At 36.5% G+C, this 24,324-nt stretch overlaps 1 protein-coding gene across 4 annotated transcripts in view; it reads right to left on the bottom strand.

Annotated features, from left to right (window-relative positions):
* Window positions 1–1,098: 1,098 nt before the first annotated feature.
* gak (cyclin G associated kinase) overlaps window positions 1,099–24,324 on the bottom strand; it is a 45,161-nt gene continuing 21,935 nt past the window's right edge. Inside the window, exons 12-28 of one of the 4 annotated variants that reach the window (XM_084414568.1) lie at window positions 22,030–22,079; window positions 21,784–21,932; window positions 20,652–20,774; window positions 19,117–19,250; window positions 16,751–16,945; window positions 16,523–16,640; window positions 16,007–16,086; window positions 15,729–15,922; window positions 12,356–12,520; window positions 9,832–10,245; window positions 8,987–9,121; window positions 8,199–8,339; window positions 5,990–6,076; window positions 5,636–5,896; window positions 4,438–4,604; window positions 4,163–4,339; window positions 1,099–3,063 (exon numbers count right to left, since the gene is read on the bottom strand). In XM_084414568.1, the coding sequence (XP_084270694.1) occupies window positions 2,962–3,063; window positions 4,163–4,339; window positions 4,438–4,604; window positions 5,636–5,896; window positions 5,990–6,076; window positions 8,199–8,339; window positions 8,987–9,121; window positions 9,832–10,245; window positions 12,356–12,520; window positions 15,729–15,922; window positions 16,007–16,086; window positions 16,523–16,640; window positions 16,751–16,945; window positions 19,117–19,250; window positions 20,652–20,774; window positions 21,784–21,932; window positions 22,030–22,079 (2,692 nt within the window). In that variant the 3' untranslated portion in view covers window positions 1,099–2,961. The remainder of the gene's footprint in view (window positions 3,064–4,162; window positions 4,340–4,437; window positions 4,605–5,635; window positions 5,897–5,989; window positions 6,077–8,198; window positions 8,340–8,986; window positions 9,122–9,831; window positions 10,246–12,355; window positions 12,521–15,728; window positions 15,923–16,006; window positions 16,087–16,522; window positions 16,641–16,750; window positions 16,946–19,116; window positions 19,251–20,651; window positions 20,775–21,783; window positions 21,933–22,029; window positions 22,080–24,324) is intronic. The other 3 variants (XM_084414569.1, XM_084414570.1, XM_084414571.1) reach the window with 3 other exon arrangements.

Raw genomic sequence — 24,324 nt, 5'->3', positions numbered from 1 at the left:
AACAATCTGTTTGCGTTTGTACTGTGGTTTACTCTTGAAATTCAATATTGTAGCGCTAATATTGTTCCGTCTTGCACTTATTTTTCATTTGTAAGTCACTGGATAAAATAAACTGACTGCTACATGACTGTGATATAAATTGATATAAATCAGAATATATACGTTTTTAAACATTAAGAAATGTATATTTATTACGATGAAGAGTAAAACAATACGCTCTCGTTCTGTTAACTCTGCATTCATCAGTAAGTAACATGTGGCTGCCCCCTAGTGGTCGTTGTAAATCATTGCAATGGGACTTTTATTTTATTTAAAGGCCTAATGCCTGCTTTAGTAGTTTACTTCACACATCGCGAACAACCAGTCGACCATCAACAAGCAAGCGAACTCTTAATGTGATCCTGTCAGTTTTCCTTATATGATCGGTTAAACCCGAGATGATTAGAGCAGGTTTGGTGATCAAGAGATTTGCTGCATGGATGATGGTCTTACAGTAAACGGGAGTCCATTTTAGATGTGTAGTATTTATAAACTTGTAGCGCAACGGCTAGAATGGGTAATTCGTTCACCCAAGCTTGATTCAAATTATTCTGTATGTAGTGGGTTATACATTTGAGATAGTATTATCATTTTGCAATAGTTATAGATTAAAGTTAAATTATGTTGGTTGTAGGTTAAGTGGATTAAATCGATTTGATGTTTAAATTATGTAAATTTCTAGTTTCATAATAAAAGCACTGTGGTCAATGATGATGATGATGATGTCACAGATCTGCGCATTCTGACGCAATGACGTGTGATGCTGCGTGAACCTGAGACCACACTGCTGCATACTTTAAAATCAATGGCAAATGTTTAAACTGATCAACTGAGGTAAATATGTATTGAAATATAATTCATGCATTTAGACAACGTGCATGATGTGCACAATTCTGCATACATTCAACTGTATTATTAAATACATATCGTATTGCCATACCTGAAGATGTAAATTCTCTTACAGGAATTTAACTTATGGTAAATACTTACATTTGTATCATTAGGTGACATACAGACTAATAATGCTTAAAAATAAAATAAAAGACAATCTAAACCCAAAACCATGATTATGGTTTATTGGTCAAAAGAAAATAAAGACAAAAATATCTTTTAAGACCGTGGTGTTATGATTTTGTTCTCCATTGCAGGAGGCATCTGGTGAGAAACAGTAGTTTTTACATCCAAAGGAAAGCTGAGAAAGAAACCTCTGACATTATTAATAAAAAAAAAATATTCACTCTCCACCAAAATACAGCAGCATTGTTTATTTTCTCACATATTCTTATTCTGCGAATATATACTTATCTTACCCATAAGTATAAGGACATTTATTTAGACTGAACAAAGTCATTCATTTAATTCAGAACTTATTAAATACAACCAGTAACGATTTTGAACAGAAATGCCACACTCCAGTTTGAAACATGTATGACCATTTATGACTTTGGTGGAGGGTGAATAAGTTGAAACGTTTCCAAAAAAAATCACACAAAACAGTGAACTGACAATCTGAACCAGCCCATCGGTCCTCTTAACAGCAGCCGCATATAAACCCAGTAACAGATGGAAGGATTCGGTTTTGTTCAGTCCGACTGTATCGCCCTCTTGTGTCGCAAGTCTCGTACATGGATAATCTCGGAAAGTCCCAGTCTAAATGATAAGAGCATTTTCTTCCAGTCCTCGATTTTTCTATAACAAAAATATTGGAAGCTATATTTATAAAAAACAACACTAATTGATTTCCACCCTAACATCGTCTAATAAGTTGTATCAGATTATTATTATAATTTTTTTTTTACATTTGGATATGGGTACATCTGAATTTGGCCTGATGACCCGAGGGATTTCTAGTGTCATTATTAAGAGGATGTGGAAACATCAAATAAAATATTGTGAAGACTTGCTAACACGTTGAAAATGGGATAATAGTACAAGGAATACAAAAAAAAAAAAAAGAAGACAATTACATTCCAAAATTGCCAGCAATAATCTTAAAAAGCACATTCATATTAGTAGATGCTTTGGAATGATTTTAGTTTTGCAAAAAAATGCTCAGCTTGTTTCATCGTTTACAATAAATTTGATATTTTAGTCCTTTTTTTTATATCCATCCATTAGCCATGTACAGCTTTCAAAACAATAAATAAGACAGACATTTCTGATTGGTCCTTGTTGAGATAAAAAAAAACAATGTATGGAGAGCTCAGAGGTTTTGTTGAAGTTAAGTTTCTTTTCGGTCACTGGAATATACCTGCAGAAAATGAGCCCTGAACCTACAAATACACAAACATCACCTTCCAACGAGGCGCCCGGAGAGAAGTAACACTTGAGATCAGTGAAAACATGATGAAACTGAAGTGAAAGTGATGAAAAGTCCAACAGAGACGGCAAAAACCTCTGCTTTCGCTTCGCATGAACACGATCCACCCTCGAACACACACACACACACACACACACACACAAGGGTCGAGTGAATATTTACATCAGTAATTGACAAACCACACTGATTGAAAAACAAAAAGGTGAAAACAAAAGAATGACAAAAGTGTGATGCATAGAATGGCATAAAATAGATCAGCGATAATCGTGTCTGTCTTCATCCCAGAAACCATCAGTTTTCAAGCTCTTTTGAAGTGCAAGACGGACTGTAGTCTCAGGCGTGTGTGTGTGTGTGTGTTAGCCAAAAGGATGCTAGCATGGTCCCCTTTTGAAGGAGGAGAAATCCAACGCTACAGGTTTCTCTCAGGAGAGTGTGTGGTGGTTCAGGAAGAGATCTGTCCGTTCCTCAAACATAAGAGGTCTGTTTTCTTCCTGTGATTGATCTGTTCCACTGCCAGCCTCTCTCTCAGCGCGCGTGTGTGTGTGTGTGTGTGTGGGGAGAGAGAGCGCTGAGCCTGTAGGCGAGACGCTCACTGAGCGTGTTCAGAACAGGGCTTTGGATCCATGGTTCTCAAACTCGGACCAGGCATCGCTCAGCTCCATGAAGATCATTTTAGCGTACTGCTCGTACGGCTGACCTGTGGCCTGAAGACCGGAGAGAGAGAGAATCAAATCATGTAAGAATCAAATCAAAATTGACCCTATTTATTTTCTTAATGCAGATAACTGGATTTATAGTAAACGATTAATCCATTAAAACATATATTTTTAAAAAAATTTTGAACCTTCATAATTGTTAATCAAAATAAGCAACTTTAAACTGCTTCCAGTCAACAGTTTAAGAGTGAAACTCGAAATATGCAGAATAAAACTCTTACTTTTATTCATATTAATTCAGATTTGTATTACTGTCGAACATTTTGAATGACTAAAAATATATTGCTTAGTATATGAATTATAATTAACACATAATTTTCTTGACAGAAAACATACAACACTTGACAAATGGTCATGTCTGAAATGAAAACAATACTTTTATTATTATCAATATTTGCAATTATTATATTGCTTAACATATTAACTATAATCAAACATATTTCTTTAATTATTATTTTCTTGACAAAAATGATCATATCTAAAATTAAATGAAAATAATACTTGTATTTATATAAATGTATATTTTTATTACTGTCAAAAATGTTTATCCATACAAATTACTTATTCATATATTGCTTAATAATAATGATCAAAATATTGCTTAAAAAACTAATGATTTAAAACTAAATAACAATAAGACAAACAATAAATAAAAAAACAAATATTTGTAAAAACAAAAACCATGTTATTTCTACACGCTGTGACTATACAAATCACAACATGTAAAAAGGAAAATGTTGGTGTTATTTTGTCTCTTATTGGGAGCAGTATGCTAGCTGGAGCCGTTTACCTCCAGTCTTTGTGCTAAGCTAGGCTAGCGGCGAGTGCGTCAGACAGAGTTACGGCACGCACGGAGATGAGAAGGGTATGTATGGACTCATCTAACTCTGGGGGATACGGTGAATAAGCTAAAGTCCCCAAAAGTCGGCGTGTTCCTTTAAAAAGACTTTCTCCGCCCGTATAGCATTATCTCTGTCAGCAGATTTTTTTTTCAGAGACCAAGTTTATACATTTTGATGAAAAAAATGAAACGCATTCTCATACTTTCTTGCTTTTTGAACATTGCTGTAATGTAAACATCTCATACCTTGTCTGGGTGCACAACAAGCACAGCCTTCCTGTAGACCCTCTTCACCTGGTCAGGTGTGACTAGATCCGCCATGTTGACGGGCCTCCAGCGGGTTTCTCCTTCCCACAGGACTGTGTGCAGTGTGGAGAGCAGAGCCCTGATGTTACGCTCCTTCCCCTCGATCCAATCTAAGATCTAACATACAGACATCATCATCATCATCATCATCAAGCCCAAAGCACATTCACCAGGAAATATGTTCTTGAGAAACTGTGCTAAACGCTCATCTGAACCTGAAGTTTGAGAGGGTCCATGTCTTTAGACAGCTCCTGCTTCCTCATCTCAGCAATAGTTCTGGGCGTCTTCCTGTCAGGTTTGGAGCCAAAACCTTGTGTGGACAGAAGATCCTCAAAGTCGTCTTCTTTCACTTTGGGCTTCGGACCTAAAGGACAGAAACAGTCTGTACAACAAAAGCAGACAATAACAACCACAACACATTTATGAAACGTATTAGTGCATCATAAACGCACCAAATCGCCCATGACAATTATTGCTCAAGTCACTCTCTGCATGAAACGCTCTCGCTGCATCCCAAATCGCGTTCTCTCTGAGTATCATCGTGATCTATATAAGTAGCTCTTTCATAAAGCCGCCTCTCAAGAACAAACTTGACTTCTTTTCCGTGGCTTATTGCGCTTAAACGGTCAAATACATACAAAATTATGTCAAAATGCCAAAAAAGTATTCAGGAAAATACAGTTTTGGAATGTTACTAGTTAGAGAAAGCTCATGTTGTGTAACAGTATATTGGATCCGTGCGCACGCTCTTAAAGTGACAGCAGCCTAATAAACCTGCTGCAAAAGACAGAGAAAATCACTGAATAACTTTAATTGTAAGTATTAATCTGTATGAAATGAAAACTATCCATTGTTATTTTACATTAGATTACTTTCATTTGTGTTTTTTTTCCTGAATATACTGTTAGACCCACCTGAAAAACTTAAAGCCATGTTTATTTTATCAGCCTCTTTATTTTTATTGTATTTATTTGTGCTATTGTTTGCAATTTGTTTATTTGTTCTTCTTAATGTTTACTTGTCTTTTTTTATGTATATATAGCTCAACGATTCAAATTAAATCTTCCTGTGTACATTTACTTAACACATCAACCACAGTGTTTGTGAATACTCTCCAAAAATGTGTGTTTGTGTGTTTAGGCTCGTATATCTGAAGTCTTTTTTGACTTTTTTGAACTTTTTTGTTCAAACAGAACAAAAAAGAACTTCCTAATGAGTATATCGGGGCCTTAAGTCACGGAAATAATGGCAGGACTACAAACGAGGCGTTTCAGGCATTCACATCTTTTGCCATGGACTTTGCAGAAACATGCACAAACAGCTGTATTACACAAAATCTAATATTTTTTGCTCAAACAATTATTAGAATAATTTCAAATGTGCAACTTTAATGCATTTGTTCAGAAGCCTTACCAAAGGACGGCCCACGGATCCCCCTCTCTTCTCGGCCACCGATCACACTGAAGCTGGGGACGTAGTTTGGTTTAGCCGGTTGGGGAACAGGTTTGGAGGGCTGGGTTTGCTGCCTGGACGCTGAGTTTAGAGGCATCCAGGGTTTGTTCGGGCCAGAAGAGGGCCGAGGGTTCTGCTGCCACTGCTGATTTGAGTTCTTTGGGCCACCAGCAGAGGGCGCCGCTTTATAACCTGGACCAGAGAAACCAGCGCTGGACGAGCCTAAACACAAATCAGTGTTAGTTACATGATATGAAATATGACAAAGTAGTCTTATAAAGGGTCAACACTGACATTTAATACAGTAAAACATACCAGGTAGTGTTGAGGGCAGGTTGCCCAGGTCTGCGAAGGGGTCAAAGCTCTGAGATTTGGCCTTGGAGAAAGATGAGAGTCCTGAGGCTGCACAAAGAAAGATGGGTTCAAAAATACAGTTTTTAAACACTTTATGGGCTGCTATGACTGGATTATGGAGTATTCTAACAACTAACCAGAACATCGTATTAGCTGATTGACCGGTAAACATAGGAAGTGTTTGACTGTATGAACAGGGTTATTGTTACATTTAATGGTAACACTTTACAGTAAGGTTTCATTTGTTCAAATTCTTTAAATACATTAGTTAACATGAACTAACAATGAAATCTATTTCTATTATCTAGCATTTATTCATCTTAATGTTAATCTCAATTTGAACTCTTTCCTGCTGGTGTTTTTGAAAAAACGTTGCCAGCCACCGACAGCATTTCTGATCATTTTCACAAAAATGTCATGGCTCCCAGAATATTTTGTTGTATATCTGAACATGCAATATATCTAAAGAAAGAACAAAGCCTCTGCTTAAAAAAAAAAAAAAAAAAAAAAAAAAAAACACGGGTAAGTTTAATAAAAAAAAAGCAACAATTTGAGCAAAAAGCTGAGAAAAACAAGTTTTTGTCAAAGACTATATCCAGATCAGATTCAAACGATGATTAAATCATACAGTAAGTGAATGTAGAATTAATGAGCTCAATGGAGACTTTGCCATGGCTTTTCCCTGTGCATTACTTTTTTTTGTGGATTTTAACTCTTTCCCTGCCAGGGTTTTTTAAAACGTTGCCAGCCACCGCCAGCATTTTCCATCATATTCACAAAATTGTCATGGCCCCCAGAACATTATGTTGAATGAATATCTGAACATGCAATATATATAAACAAATAAGAACAAAGCCTCTGCTTTTTATTCTAGCTTCATGCATTCTTTTTTTCCCACTTATTAAGTGTTTTTTTTTTCCATAAAAAAAAGCAACATTTTGAGCAAAAAGCAGAAAAAACACACGTGTGGATCGGACTCAGATCGATGATCAAAACACAGATGGAGTAGATCGAGTCCATCAACCCCAAAGCTTCACAGTCCTACAGCTCATCCTGGGTCAACATTTCATTGGTAACATTAGGCAGTTTTGATTTATATTCTGTTTAATGCCGATGATCATATTTTACATATGCATCTGCTTACATATGATATCGCTTGTTTCTGCTTCTTCACAAGTCTTTTGAGCAGGAGATTCCGTATTATTTCAGAAGATAATAATAATAATAATAATAATAATTCATTACATTTATATAGCGCTTTTCTCAGCACTCAAAGCGCTTTACATGGAAGGGGGGAATCTCCTCAACCACCACCAATGTGCAGCATCCACTTGGATGATGCGACGGCAGCCATATTGCGCCAGAACGCCCACCACACACCAGCTTACTGGTGGAGAGGAGACAGTGATGAAGCCAATCAGTATATGGGGATGATTAGGAGGCCATGATGGACAGAGGCCACTGGGCAGATGCGTAATAGCGCCCCCTACCGTATAACAGTGACAACACGGAAAGCCGGAAATTTCCGTCAATGGCGGGGAAACATTGTTTCAAATGACGGAAAATGGCAATGGTGGGGAAAGAGTCAAAGATCAAAAGTTATTACTGTTACCAATACCAACATGAACAAGTACATTTTTTATTATCTCACATAGACAAAGTTTAACAAATGCAGTAAAATAGCCGGTCTCCATGAAATCAAACTAGAAAATTAATATTTTTCATGGAATATTGCAGTGTTTATTATAAATGCTTTATCGGTCAACATGTTTATTTAAAAAAAAATTCATATGCCCTCGTAATCTTTTATCAAAATAACGGACAACTCCTCTCTTCTCTGATGATGCGTTTACTGGCGTGAGGGCGGGACAACCTGTCACTCACATGAGATCCACCAATAGCAAACCACAACCATCCAATCAACCACCCCATCAGCAAAGTCAAGTCCCTACATTTCTTCATTCGAGAAGCTGTTTTACTCGGATATACATCAATAGGGAAGAAAAAAACAATAGGCAACTTCCTTTTCATGCTGATATTATTGTTAATTAATGCATTAATAACAAATTAGTCTGCTGTAAAGCGTTACCAACTTAACCAAGTAACTGTTCTGACTGATTTAAGGTCTGGTTATCTGAATGGATGAATGAATGATTGAATGTTTGACTACCACTCATAGTAGGTTTGCTGGCAGCGGTAGTCATGTTAATAGTCGTGCTGGTTCCACCTGTGGTCCAGTTGTCCCACCCACCTAACAGGTCAGGCTGACTCGCTGATGATGTCATCTTCGGAGTCTCGCTTGCTAACTTATCTGGCAAAATATTTTATAAATATTAATTTTATGAAATATTTTATGAAAGACTTTAAAAACACCGAAGAACTTAAACTCATGTTTATTTATACTTCAAATAGTAAAAAAAAAAAAGGGATAGTTCACCCAAAAATTTAAATTCAGAAAATTTTCCATTTTTGGGTGAACTATCCCTTTTAACTCAAAACAAACATTGCTCTTAATAACCACAACTTTTTTTGTCCTTTTTAAAAATAATAAAACAATGATTTGGTAACACTTTACAATAAGGCCTCATTTGTTAACATTATTCAATGTATTAACTAACATGAACTAACCGTGAGCAATACCAATGTTACAGTACTTATTAATCTTTGTTAATGTTAATTAATAAAAATCCAGCTGGTCATTGTTTGTTAATGTTAGTTCACAGAGCATGAACTAATGTTAACAAATACAACATTTGATTTTAATAATGTATTAGTAAATGTTGAAATTAACCTTACCTTAACTAAGATTAATAAATGCTGTAAAAGTATTGTTCATTCTTAGTTCATGTTAACTGAAGTAATTAACTAATGTTAACTAATGAAACCTTATTGTAAAGTGATACCAATGATTTATTAGTACACTACTTTGATTCATATGTAAATCGGAGCAGAACTCACTGAGGTTAAAGAGGCTGGAGTTGGATGCAGGAGGCGGAGCTTTGAACCCGCTACTTCCACTGTCTGACCCCAAGAGGTCACCAAACAGATCTGACCCCGAAGACGCTGACCCCACACCAAAGGGGTCAAAGAAGTCTACAGAAAGAAAGTCAATGTAATTTAAAACAAACAACAACAAAAAAATTATACACATTTTTTTTCTTCTAAAATTATTAATATTAATAATTAAAATATCAATATGTCCGGGTGATATTTACCCAAACATCAAAAGATTTGTTTTATTTATTTTGCATTAAAGAAAAGAGCTAATTTTGGTCAAATTATTATTATTTTTTTTTTATTAAATTAGTGTTTAGTGGATCTGCTATTTTCATTATTATTTACATTAAATTAAATGTAATTTAATTAAATGTAATTAAATGTAATGCTGATGTTGTTGCTTTTTCCCACCCTGTATGTATAATAAGAAAACAAATAAATGACAAATAAAAAAAATTAAATCAGCATAATACATAAAAGACTATGTACAAATTTATAAAATTTGATAAAAATGTATAAATACAAAATATACACTTTTTATCATTACAGTAATGAGAATTTGAGAGGAAAATTAATCAATTAGCGGTCAGGAAAATTTTTCATAATGCCAAAAATAATACTGTTCCTAAAACAGGCTTCATTTTCTTTAACCAAAATATAAATTTCTTTCGATTTTTGACTTTCATCTTTAATCTTTATTATCTATATTTATTATTATAGGTGAATCATGCCTTCCAGGAGTCAAACTTGCAACCTTTTGGTACTGAACACTATATTTAAACACTCTTGCAGGAAATCTCTTCTACCTTTATTAGCCGTTGGTGCCGGTTGGCTGGACGTGTTGGGGAAGAACAGATCTTCTCCTGTACCTTCTCCGATCAGGTCGTCTGTGGTAGCTTGAGGCGCAGCGTTGGATGGAGGGGCGAACAGATCGTTTAGTAAATCACTGTTACTAGCAGAACTTTTCAAACCCGTCACCACAGAAATGTTCTCGGCCGAAAGACAGGGGTCAGAGTTCAGGCCGAGCAGGTCCTCTGTGTCGGGCTGGGGGTCAGGCGGTGTGGTTGTGAAATCCGCCTCGAAGAGCGGTTCACTGGTGTCACGTGACAGAGTCCCATCAATGGGGGCGGAGTAAGACACTGACTCCTCCTCCGAGCCGCCACTCAAGTCCTCCTGGTCATCCAATTGGCTGTCAGAGTGATCGAACTGCTGACTGCCTTCTGTAAATACACCAGAATATAGGGTTGTGCAATTAATTGAATTTCGATTTCGACTTTGGCCACCAACAATCACCAAAATAGTACAATTAAATAAAAACGATCGGTTTCTGTTTTGAAAGAACGCTCTAATTTTGTCTTGTGTTCTGAACGACACGCGCACATCCACCCCTCCCGAAGCCATAAACTCTCTCAGCTTGAATGTTTAAACTGATAAGACTTAAAAAGAAGTGAAAATGATCGACTTTAGTTACGATGCAATGCTGGCCCGATTGTGCAAGTGACAATTGACCTATGGCTAAGCCACGCCCCCAAACGCGATGAGCCAATCACAGTGCGCATAGCTAACCCAATACACTCGGACATTCTCTGCTTCCACGTCCATTGAAATGCATTGCAGTTAGTCAGTTTTCATTCGTTTTTATATGTTTTTTCTTGTCATTTTAAGTTTAAAATGGTCAAACGGTGTGCATGGGGTACATGCAACTCCGACACTAGGTATCCTGAGAGGCTGGGCTACGGTGTGTATTTTTTACCCTTTCCCAAGCCACATCTCAACCGAGATAAGTGTCTGCTCTGGATTAAGTTGTGCGGTAACTTAGACCACAACACCAACTAAACGTGGATAAATTAAACAAGGATGTCTAAATCTGTTCTAAGGTAAGTCAACAACGTATTTGAACGTTATATTTAACGTAACGTTAGGCTAACGTTAACCTAGCTTCTAGCTGAACAAAATGGAGTAAGTTATGTTTTTATGTTTCCAGTGTTCGATCGCGCCCGCGCCTCTCTCTCTGACACACACACACACACACACACACACACACACACATTTCAGCATTGCAATCTTGACATCACAGCCTGTTCATTATGCTGCGTTCACACCAAACGCGAATAGAGCGTCAAATTCGCGCGTATCGCGTCTAGTTCGACGCTTGAACATTTTGAATCCATTAGCGCGTCCAAAGCGAGCGTTTAAAGCGAAATAGCACCAAACTATAACGTTTACACTGTGACCTGTAAATCTTTGTCTGGAGCTGAAGCTTTTCATCGACTTTCTCAACAATACAATTATTAATATAACCCTCCAATGCATAGTTAAGGCCCTTTTGGTAACTTCGAGATGATATATAATCTTTCTGTCTCCAAAAATCATCAATTGCCTCCTGTGAAATGTCTCCTACTGTGACAGCTGCCATAGCGCCTGTTACCGAATGTTGACTGTTTGTCCGAGTGAGTGGAGGGGGCGTGGCTTAGCCATAGGTCAATTCCGTCATGTCCCGACTCCTAAACGCGAGAGTGTAGTTTTCGACGCTTGCCTTGTCCAACCCATTTTGATTGACAGAGAGAGAGAAGACCCAGCACCGCTGAACACTCACGCGGTTTGTGAAATTGCGTCTTGGAGAAAGTTTTAAAATGATTGATTTGATTTTATAATCTGTGTGGATTAATTTAGGCTACTCATACAATCTACATGCTAAAGTGAATCAATGTTTGCGGGGGAATTTTCCGCATTATAAGTGGTAGACCTGCGGGAATTATTAAAATACTCATTGAAGTATTATCTGTTATATTATTTATTTTAATAGTTCAAAAAGTACAATCAATGTTCAAATTTCGATTTTTTAAGAATTGTTGAAAGGTGTCTTTTAAAATAATGCAACACAAAGTCATGTGAAATAATCGTGTTACATAATCGTGATTTCAATACTGACCAAAATAATCGTGATTATGATTTTTTCCATAATCGAGCAGCCCTACCAGAATACAGTACATAAATCAACTTCACAATAGCGCTACGCTATATTATGATTTTTAAATGGTTTTAAAATATCGTGCAGCCTTGGATAACAGTCAAATAATGCGGTTCATGGATTCTTGTCCATGGCACACGCCACTTCCGTTAGTTCGTCGGTTAAACGGTCAAATTGCAAACGAGCAAATTGCAATCTAGGATTTTTTAAAATGGAGTATTTGAATTTAATTAAGGAATCATGACATCCCTAATTTTAACATTTAAAAAGTTACATGCTTCCCCTTTAATGTGCAGAGGCAGCAAACAATCAGGGGGGAATGTGTATGGAGTTTGTGTTCTTATAAATGTGCTGTATACCTTCCCAGTCAAGCATCTGGAAGAAGCTGTTGGCGTTGGTGTCAGTGCTTTGAGGAGAAGGGGAATCTGGTTCGGTCTGTGGCCCTTCAGGCGAATGCTCCGGCTGAGAAGGTTCAGAGGCGTAGCAGGCTGTTGAACCAGGCTGACGTGGAAGCTCTGGTTTACCTGATCAACCGGAAAGATTAAGAACAAAAAAAAAAGAATCTAGGTTAAAACTAATATGAAAAGTATAACATCATAATGCAGACGAAAAAACAAGAATGCAGGGTATCTGAGAGCTTTAAGCCCCACTGAAGTTCCTTGAAGCGTGTAGTGTTATTCAGCGTTGATGTAATTTCCACTGAAATAGGAAGACCCTGTAGAACTGTTACTACAGCAAAACAGTGATCATCATCATCATCATCATGCTGAGGATGTGCAGTTTGAAAAGTGAGTCATTTATGTTGCTGCATGGCACTAGTGTCTCTTTTACTCAGTGCTACTTCTAATGCCGAGTCTGTCTAACCGTTTCTCCTCCATATCGCTTTAAAATACAACATTCTTGGGTAGAAACCAAAAGGGTCCGATATGTTTTGTGGTCTGTGCCGACTCACGCACATGATCCGTTCTGTGCTGTCGTGTCTCTGGACCAGAGCTCAGTGTGTGTGTGTGCGCTGCAGCGGTTCACGTGACACTGATGCGAAGCCAGACTTCATTCGTCTGAATCGTTCCCTATCCCCTATAGAGTGCACTATGTGCCATTCACCATGTAGAAAATAGTAAATGTGTAAACAAGTGAACAATTTTAGCCGCAGCGTTTATTTATAATGTGGACGCTTTAGATTCTAAAGAGCATTTGATTGGACAGAAAATCTGGAGTAGATGTATCAAAAATACCGATACACACATTCTTTCTCAACTGTGCACGTTTATTTAAGACTGTGTTTACGTGAATACTCTCACAAAAGGCATTTTGACATATTTGTGAAGTCCATTAGCTTCTCCGCGTTCGGCTCTGACTCGAGCGCACACACAGAACGCCTCCTGGGGAACAGTGTCTCTTTTGAGGCTTAATACGCTTTTAACAGCACCGTTTAATATCAAACACGTCCCGCAGTTTAGTAACAGTAGACTCCATTTTACAACACTCACTTATTTGGGTGATTTAGATGTTAAGTTTGGGCTTTTAGGGAGGAATGAAAGCACACCGCTGTGAAGGAAAGGAGGGTGCGCTGGACAGAATGCAGCAGCGGAACAATAATCGGTTTACCTCGATTACCTTGTTTTCATAATCATTGGAAGCCAAAATCGAAAATCAATTACGATTAATCGCACAGCCCTAGTTTACTGTGTAACCAAAATAGCAATAATATCCAGAAAAAAAAGATATTTTTAATTATAAATAATCCCGAACTAGATCAGGACTCTTATTTTGAAATGTCTGTTTTACTACTTCCAGCTGCTCATTCAAATCGATGAGGGAAAAAAATGTTACAACCATCTGCAACAAATTACAATATAAACACCATAAAGTAACAGGGTACCCCCAGGATCCTCCAACTTAAATTCAAGGCTTTTTAAGACCTTTTTAATACCATTTCAAATGAAATTCAATGCCAACTTCGTACCAATTCCGACAGAAGTATGAGGGGAAAATGTAAAATCTGTATACATTTTAAACCCTAAAAAATAATTATGTACAAGTAGACTATTTGAATTAAATAAAACATTTTATTTAAATTATCAGTCATATTTAATACATACGCATCAGCGTTGTAGCGTGCACGTGTGTAGGCCAATGTTAATTTTGGCAGCCATTTTTGATTTAGTCTTACTCTTCATCTTCAGATGAAAATGCTTATTGGTCTTAGTCACATTTGAGTCATTCTGCCTTTCATAGTTTTAGTTGACGAAATGTGTTTGCATTTTTTGTCAACTTTTAGTCATTACTTTTAGTCAAACTACTGCAGTTACTTTAATTTTGGTAACTATATGTAGTCTTTAGACAGAAAATGTCATAATTATTCTCTCTAGGCCAATTCGATTAAGCTTATGAGAAATTAAAATTAAGCTAACAGGCTGTATTGACATTGCACTCTTTAGCAGTAGCACTTGTGCAATTCTACATATCCCTTTTCCTTAGTTCTCCAATTTTTTAGAGTGCCGTACCCCCTCTCTTCCACGACTGCAGTCACATCTTTCCATTAAGGGACAATATTTGCCCCATTTAATCGATTTTTCCATTTCATTTTTCACCTTTATAATACTTTTAAAAATAAATAATGCTTTAAATAAAACAATGTTCAATAAATATTCAATGCTAAAAAACGTTTAATATTAATAAAAATATGATATTAAAATCGCCAGTAGGTGGCGGTAACTCATTGTCTTTGTCAAAGCCACAGAGTTTGTTGCAAAATAGAGCAATAAGCCTGTTTAAAATTTAGTACATCACTTAATGTTACCCTTTTTTTTTTTTACTGTTGTATAAAATCAATGTCACATTTGAAATCGTGTGGATAGTTGGGAAACATTGCATTCTTGCTCGCATAATGATCAACATTAAAAACACTGCTGTATATCAGCCTGCATTTTGATCGCAGATTTAGTCGCACAAACAGTGCAAGCGGCTCGTGACAGATATTCTCAAATGAAGATCGCTGAACTCCAGCTTGTCTGTGTTTTCAGATCATCCGCGCTTCTTCAACAATGTAGAGAGAGAGCGCGTGGATGGTTGTGGCCAGATACTACAGAAAAGACCGGGTAGAAAACATGCTCTTTTAACAGAAAAGCTCTGATTAGTAACCATCGTAACGGGTGCGCGCGCTTTCGCGAGTTCTTCTATGACGTGAAGCGCGAGGTGCACTCAACGTTACGCGACTAATTTTTAATTAGTCTACATTAGTAACAGCTAATTTTGTTACGGTATGAATTTAATCATAGAAAAGGCAAAAAAAATTAAGACCTTTGTAACGAAATTCAAGACTTTGTATACCAAATTCAAGGCTTTTAAGGCCTTAATTTGAGATTATCAAATTTAAGACTTTTTCAATGCTTTTAAGACCCCGCGGGTACCCTGAGTAAACATTGCCATAATTCATCAACAGTAGATCAGCAATGGCTCACAATCATTTTAATTAAATCATTGCCTTTTGAAGTTATATAACTTACATTAGCCGTATCGTGATTCCATGCCCAAATTTAGGACGTCCTAAAATATTTCAGACACTTGCTATACCATGTAAGATACTTAAGACTGTTTATGACCTTAAATTTGAACAAAATGAATTTAAGACATCTTAAGACTTAAGGACCATAAATAGCTCTTATAAAAACATATGAGAACACTGAAGAATCAGGGGAAAAAAACTAACAAAATAAAGAGAAAACTCACCAAATTTTGTCAGGATCTCTTGCTGTTCATCTCGGCTGGAGAAAAGGATCTTGGGATTAAGTCCTTTTGTGGCAAAGTTTTCCCAGGGCGTAGTCTTGTTGCTAGGGCGATCCTGAGGCTCCACCTCCACATTTACTTGTACCTGGAAGAGGTCAGGGTATTTCTCTTGGATGTCACACGCATCGAGATCATATCTGCAAATACATACATCATCATTTTGACATACAACTGAAAGCGAAACTGATATGAGATCATTGTAAGAGTAATCAGAAACTTACTTCGCAAATTTGACAGTGGAGGCGTTTCTGGGCACAAAGCCTGTATGGAACTGAATCTGAAACACCTTCATGGAAGCCATCTGCAAAAAAACATTATGGTGCCTTAAAATGAGTGGTATTACGACAAATGCGGTACCATATCATGTTAAAGATGCAGAATGGTTATTTTTTATTTATTTACTTTTATTTTAATTTGATTTATTTATTATAATTATAACTTTTAATTAATTTCTTCCAAGGCAGTTTGCTCTGGGTTTGTCGGGGAGAGATTGAAAATGTAAAGAGGGTTAGAGGGTCTGTACAAATATTTAAATTCTTTCTCGTAAATAAAAAACATTTTTTTTAAATGTGCAATGGTGTGTTTGTCTGGTCCAACTATTGTTCTTATGTTGCCGTTATATCATAATCATGCCGTTGATCAGTCCAACTGATCAGTAACTCCATTTAATTTGCATTTGTTCATATTTCAGATCTTGTCCTGGGAGAATATACACAAACATTGGTCACTTGTCTTACTTTGGCTTGCAGGCGTCCGCCGAGCGTGGAGCGCGCGTGATAAATCACTATCACGACGTCACCCTGCACGGTTATATTCAGAGGAATCTCCGCTCGCACGTCCTCCATCTTAAAATCCCTGCAGAAACGGCATTAGTTAGAGATGGAGACGCTGGGAACATGATAATCATCATGTCTATCAGCACTGGATCGTGTGACGGGTTTCATCACAGTGTGGAAGTGACTTACTTCATTCTGTCATACTCCTGTGAGGTGGTTGCGATGCGCTCGTCACCGACATAAACCTCACAGAACGGCCGGCAGCCGTTTCGCTGCTTATTAAAGAGTGGCACGGGTGTCATGGCGACAGAGCGGATGGTTATAGGCTTGCTGTGGGGGATTATGGGCTCCTCTGCCATCATATCACACATGTATTCAATATACCTACAACAACAACAACAACAGTCACTGGTTAATGCAATCTGTTAACACACAGTTATGACATAACCGGTGTGTTTAAAAGAAGTCTCTTATGCTCACCAAGGATGTATTTATTTGATGAAAAAATACTGTAGGACAGTATTATTTTATTACACTGTAATGTGATGATTTGGTTCTCAACTGATATCAATTATTATTAGTGCTCAATTATTAATAATGGAAATAATTTTTATTTTTTTTGCATAATATTTGCGAAAAATACTTGATCATATCAAGAATCATTTCTGAAGGATCATGTAACACTAACGACTGCAGTAATGGTGCTGAAAATTCAGCTTTGCATCACAGGAATTAATTATATTTTTAAAATATATGGTTGCACTTTATTTTAAGGTGTCTTTGTTACACAGTAATTATACATTTAAGTACTGAGTAATATTGAGTAACTACATTAGGTCAGGATTAGGGTTTAGTTTAGGGTTGGTTGCATGTAATTATGCATAATTTACTGTTATTACTATAGTAACTGCATGTAACATTATGTAACAATGTCACTATAAAAAAATAAAAGTGTTACCAAATATATTAACCTAGAAAAAAGCTGGTAATAATGGTAATAATATTTCACACTATTATTGTTTTTATTGCATCTCTAATCCAATAAATGCAGCCATGGTGAGCATAAGAGACTTCTTTCAAAAATCTATAAAAAAAATCTTAATTATTCCAAATTTTTGCCCGGTAGTGTAAATCTACAGCTGAAGAACTACACATTCGGGTCTTGAGCCAAAACACTATTTAAGTGAACCAGGGGTTCACACAAAGACGTTTTAAAACAGCAATAGTGAACATTTTAAAATGTACTGTAACGGTGATGATGGCTTAGCAAGCACCAATAACAACCTGCAAAATCATCATCTGACATGTAAGGTGTGGGATGAGAAGTCTGACCTCGCTCTAGTGAACAGCGAAAACTGAGATCATTACGATCTTTGCTGTGAACCCCACATCCTCACAAGCAGATCTCACACATAAGGAGATATCATGCTTGAAATATGTACAAAAATGTGTGTTGCTGTAAGTGGCTTAAAAGTGTCCGTTTCAACTTTTAATCCTTTTAATCCCCAAGTTGAATTGATTTTCTGTACATAAATACAAAAGCTCAACTTATATTTAACCTCGGAGTCAGTGTTGTTACTGTCAATGCTATTTTAGTATTAATTATATACTTTTGTAGTTTTTGTTAATATTATGAATTTTATTTGAATTAGATTTAATAATTTTGATTCTAATTTTAGTTAAAGTTTTAATAACTCTGTTGTGTGTTTTTAACCATTTTATTAGTTAATGTGTCTATGAAGTTTTAGTTATTTTAGTACTTCAACTTAAACTTGACAAATAGATGAAATATAAGTTTAATGTTTTTGTTTTTATGTTTATTTAATGTAATGAAAATGTTTTCATTATGGTATTAGTTTTATTTAATGATAATAACCCTGGTTATTGTTAAATAAAACTATAAAAAATAGTTTTTGTTAACTGAAATATTAGACACCATTAGATACCACATGAAATCAGATATCAGTTAAAATATAGAAATCCGATAAAAAATAAAAAAAACCTAAACAAAAATGTTGCCTTGGCAACTAACTTAAACAAGTTTAAGTACTATAAAAATTTTTTTTTTTTTAATTAAAGCTAAATAGAAAAGAAATTAATTAAATGACAAAAGCACATACAATTATTAAAACCTGAACTAAAACTGAAAATATAAAAATTAAAGTAAATACAAATTTTTTTTTGACAAATACTTTAAAATAATACTAAATAACACTGCCTGGGATACTCTTTTAATGGCAGCTCAATGCTCTGGTTCTGGTGAGCAACAGAACTGTTCAAGGTTGTGTCACTTCCTTTAAATCACATTCACACTTGGTTAGAGTCAAAAGAGTCTCATGAGCTTGCGAAGTTCGGCAGAAGCGCTTGGCGAGCCGAAGAACAGTTGTGGAAGGAAGTGACCTCGGCACCAAAGAACGGTCACACTTGCGGCTCACTGCTCATGTTCATGCGTCTGAGCTGCTGAACTAATCCATTTCTATTCTAGAACAACTTGTCCTGACATTTTGGTGTGCGGTGTAAAGGAACAAAGTGAGAAAAAGAGAAGAGGTTGTTACCGCTTGTGTGAAGGCGAGATGCCCGGTGGACATCGCTTCATGCTGAACATGTACACTGCAGCCTCGGCCGTAGAGAACAGGCGACAGAAACAGAGGAACGCACAAACCACCACAGCCGACGCTGCCCGTCCATCCTGCATACAAAAACACACGAACACAATATGAAGATGACACTAGTACAACTCGTGCTTTGATTCGGACTAGTAGCATAATCAGAATTTAAAAAAGTCACAAGTAACAACGTCAATCAGAATGAATTGGCCAAACCATTTCATTCAGATCGAAAGGAGTGGTTTAAACACTTCCGAATCCAATCGAGAGGACATGAACACTAGTCTGGGAAAACCCAGACAACTTCCAGCAAATTTAGATTTGCTCTGCAAGTAAGTTAGTCTGGCAAAGAGCCCATTCAAGCCCATTTCTAATCCGTCGAAATCGCGGCACCAATCAGAAACATTGGGGCGGGCTTTACACAATGACGATCGCTCTGATTGGTCTCCATGAAAGACCCACTGGCAGATGAACGTGCTACTACATTTCTCTCCGAAACGGTAGGAAATTAAATTAGATTTAATAGAGGATTTTAACTGTGACAAGATGATTGACAGGGCAGTTTACGCGACAGATCCGTCCGAAAAAGACGACGAAGTAGTATGTCCCAAAGCTTGCCTACTTTTTTGCTACACATTCAAAAGTAAATACCTTTTCTTCACAAAAAGAGTACATACTTTTATGGCGTAGTGTAACTTAGGGACGCAGCATATGGCTTTACACGATGACGATCGCTCTGATTGGTTTTAGGTCTATCCAATTGCGCCCAGAGGCATTTGAGCGACGTCCGTTGGTGACGCCCCTTTGGAAATGAGTTATTAATGAAGCTTTGCCAGACCATAACTCAGTTACTACTGAGAATGGTCTGGTTTTAACCAGGCTACATGAACACTTGATCGGGTTGAAAATCGAAACTGGAAAGCACTGCGCATGTAAAATGACGTAGAAATGCCGTAATGCCGTATGACACGCTGAAGTTGTTGAATGAAGTGTTATAAATGACTGTCGTGTCATTCTAAAATTCTCCTTCCACTCATCGTCTGTGAAGTGGAGCAGGACAACGTCCCACCAGTCCTTGTTTCGGGCGTTTTTACTGCTTGATAAATAATAAGCAGCACGGCACAACGGTTCATGTGCTCGAGTCTCCTAATTAGGACCCGAAATAGATAAATACTAAGGCTGCTCTTTTCAAAACAAAGAAAAGAAGCAATGTAGGAGAACGGTTAGTATGCACAAACAGCGGGAAAGTCTGTATATTCGTGCACGTCACAAAAAAAAAAAAATCTGATTTGAAGTTTGTGACATATAAACGCACACATAAACCCGATCACTTTATTTAGCGTTCATGTAAACACAACGTTCGGATTTATCAATTGGAATCAATTCATTCCGATTGAAACAAAAGGTGTCCATGTAAACGTAGCTAGTAATATTGGGGGAAAAGAGCCGTGTGTGTGTGTGTGTGTGTGTGTGTGTGTGCTCACCAGGCAATGTACGATGCAGATGTTCCTCTGGTCCTGTTTGAGCCATTGATGCATGTTCTTACATATACTGTACAAGTTCTTCAGAGTAGGAGCTCGTCTAGGTTGCCAGCCACACTCTGATACCTGCACACACACAACACAATTATGAGTTTCATCAAGTACAGTACGGCACAGAAAAACAATATGTGTAGACAATAGAAAGACTAGATACCATATTTAAAAGTGAAGGGTTTCATTACCTTGCCAATAATATCACCACAATAATTGAATTTATCAAAAAGCCCAGCCACAAACTTATGTTTATTTATTATTATAGTATTTATTGATGTTTAAAATAATAATAATAATTCATATTATTTTTATTTTCCTATTTTAGTTTTCATTTTAGTATTTTGGGCTTTTGTCATTTTCATTAGTTTTTTAAAATGTATTTCTATTTAACTTATTCCAGTTTTAGTTTTAGTAATACTTCAACTTAAAGGTAAGGTAGGCAATTTCAGAGCGGCTAGCAATAGCAAGCTAGCTTTGAAAGCATAGATCCCACCCTCCCTTCAGAGCGTCTCCAAAGACACACCTCCTCCAAAAAACATGAACACACACAGCAGAGTCTGCAAAGCGTCACGAGAGACGACGTTTAATTACCTCAAGTCTAAAAGCTCGTCGTGTGATGTCTGCGCGAGCAGGTGCGCGGAGGTGTGGAATTACATACGCTGACAGGTAGGTAGGACATCGTATTACACAGACATTTTTGGGCCCTGAGACTTCCACAGAAGATATATGTACATGTTTTAATATTCAGACCACTTCTATTATGGATTGCTATCAGGATGTGAAGGGAGTTTCAACTAGTATAACAAAAAGCGTTTATAAAACAAATTGCCTACCCTACCTTTAAACTTATTTATTTCAGTTAGTTGCCATGGCAACATTTAAAGTTTTTATTTAAGTTTTTGAAATGCAAGTTTTTCCATCTAATTTTTATATTTTACTAAATAAAATGATTTTTAATAGCTTTAGTTTTATTTACAACACTGGTTTCATGATATTTGGAAAGATGACAATTTAAAATCACTGTAATCTGTTAATCATTTGCATTTGAGAAAAAGCAAAATGCTTTGCTATCCACTCTCACCCTGTTGTGAAACCTGGCCGGTCTATAGGAGCGTTTGGAGAGGTTGTATACTGCATAATGACCCGCATGTCGAGAATCCAGGAACAGACGCACGTCCTCAATGTTATTCTTAATGGCAGATTCAACTCCTTCAGCTGGGAAAGACATGACTGCAAAAACACACAAAGAGACAAGAAATTAACTTTACACCATTAGGGTTAAGACATCCAACATGAATCTAAAGTCCTATTGCACGGGTGAGTGTACCTGCTATTCTGGAGGTGATGTAGGACAGGTCCAGGTCTCCCTTAGCATAACTGAGACAGGATAGGACACATGTGTGAACACAACAGCAAAGCAAGAAGAACATCTAGATTACAGGCAGAAAAACTGTCAAGAGGAATATGAGTAACGGCTTGTAGAGTCATCAAACTTTATGACACTTTCGTAGAAATATGGGACAAAAACAAAAAAAGCAAAGACAACAGTTAAAGGGATAGTTCACCCAAAAAGAAAAACTAACTTACATTGAGTCTGTTACACTACCGTTCCAAATTTGGGGTCAGTAAGATTTTTTTTTTTTTTGGGAAAGAAATTAATACGTTTATTCAGCAAGGATGCAAAACAGTAGACATTTACAATAGATTTCTATTTGAATGCTGTTCTTTCTAACTTTCTATCCATCAAATAAATCCTGAAAAACAACAACAACACCGAAATATTAAGCAGCACAACGGTTTTCAACATTGATAATAAAAAGAAATGTTTATTGAGCATATTATGTATCATCATGTGATGCTGAAGACTGGAGTAATGATGCTGAAAATTCAGCTTTGATCACAGGAATAAATTACATTTACAATATATTAAAAAAGAAAAGAGTTTTAATATTTTTTTTTATAATCCTACTGTTTTTACAATCAAATAAAAGTAGACTTTGTGAGAATAAAACACTTCTTTCACAAACATTAAAAAAAATATTACCAACCCCACACTTTTTAAAGGTACTGTATAGATCTTATGCACCAGAGAAACAAGTGCGCAGCCATCTTTAAAATTTTGTGTTTTTGCGGTAGCTCTGTATATTTCTATGGCAACGCTGTCGAAGAGTAAATTTAGCTTATTGTAGAGTTAACATAAGTTATCATGAGCATTGTAATGTTTAAGTGGATGTCATATCAAATGTCAGTAGACCAGGAAGATATTAAAATGAGCGGTTCATTCATAAATCCATAAGATCTTGTTTGTGGAAATACAAACCGGAAGACCGAACACAAAAAGCACAGCACTGAAAAGGGGCGGGGCTACATAAGGTCTATGTTTATATATAAATATAGAAGAATTTGAATACACCATGATATAGTGTGGAATGAAGTGAACTATTCCTTTAATGTCATTTCAACGTAGCATTCATACATATGTATTTAGTAGGCAAGCTGTTCAAGCTTTTAAGAAACTATTGCTGATGGGAGGAGACTGTGGTTATGAACAAACAGCATACAAAGCCATGAGATGAAGATGGAGTGAAGTTCACACAACATCTCTACACATACACACGTGTAACGCTAAACACAGACACACAGGCGCTGTCCCATAGTTACCTGGAGCTGAAAGGGGTTGGTGATTTGAGACCGAGAAATGTGATTCAGGAACAAAATGAACAAAACAAGACAATGAACAAAAACAAGGAAATTAAAAGCAAATTGGGCAAACTGAGGAGAAAATAAACACGACAGACTTGTGGGGATGATAGGGGGATAATTATTAAACATGATCAATAAATGCAAACGGATTATGGAGGGGAATTTATGATCTGGTAGATCAGTGTGTCTCATAAACAAAACCCTGATTGAGTTTACCAAGAGATTAACATGCAGTCACTACAATTAGACAGATCACATTTACCTTCTGATGATCAAATCAACATGAACTCAGAAATGACCTATTTACTTTTAATGAATGTCCTTCGCTTTATCAAGTATGAAGCATAAGCATTTGTTATTCTACAGAAGAACATACAAAAGCAGCGCTCCGGAAAAAATTCATACGAATCAATTATTCATAAAATCTGATATCATGCATCACACGTTCATTGTAGAGGAATAATTCTGCAGCACGCATTTGAATGAGGTAATATCTGATGAAACCACAAACAACATTTTAAAATGTCTTTTTGCTCTTATTTTGTTTATATCGTTGACTAAAACTACAGCTAGGGCTGGGCGATATGGCCAAAAAAATAAAAAATAATCACAATAATTTTTTTTATATCGGTCAATATCGATAATTATCACGATAAAAGTCAAATCTTTATTTCTTTCAAGTTTAAAGGCAGATTTTTGCTCCTAAGTGAAAGTTGTAGAAACCAGAGCGTTAATTGTGGTTTTAAACTACTCTTTATTGTCAGAACATATCAGGACAAACACTTGCCAAACTGGTGAACATTTCACAAATCTGAGGTAGAACATTCAAACATTTGTCATTTTTCCTTAACAAAATAAATATCTTTATTGGACAATTAATTTCTTAGTTTCTGCATGTGCTAATTTTTATTTGGTAAAA

This window comes from Rutilus rutilus, assembly GCF_951802725.1.
Source record: "Rutilus rutilus genome assembly, chromosome: 7".
Lineage (NCBI taxonomy): Eukaryota > Metazoa > Chordata > Actinopteri > Cypriniformes > Leuciscidae > Rutilus > Rutilus rutilus.
The sequence above is the reverse complement of the archived record's forward strand: the minus strand, read 5'-3'. Positions and strand labels throughout refer to the sequence as shown.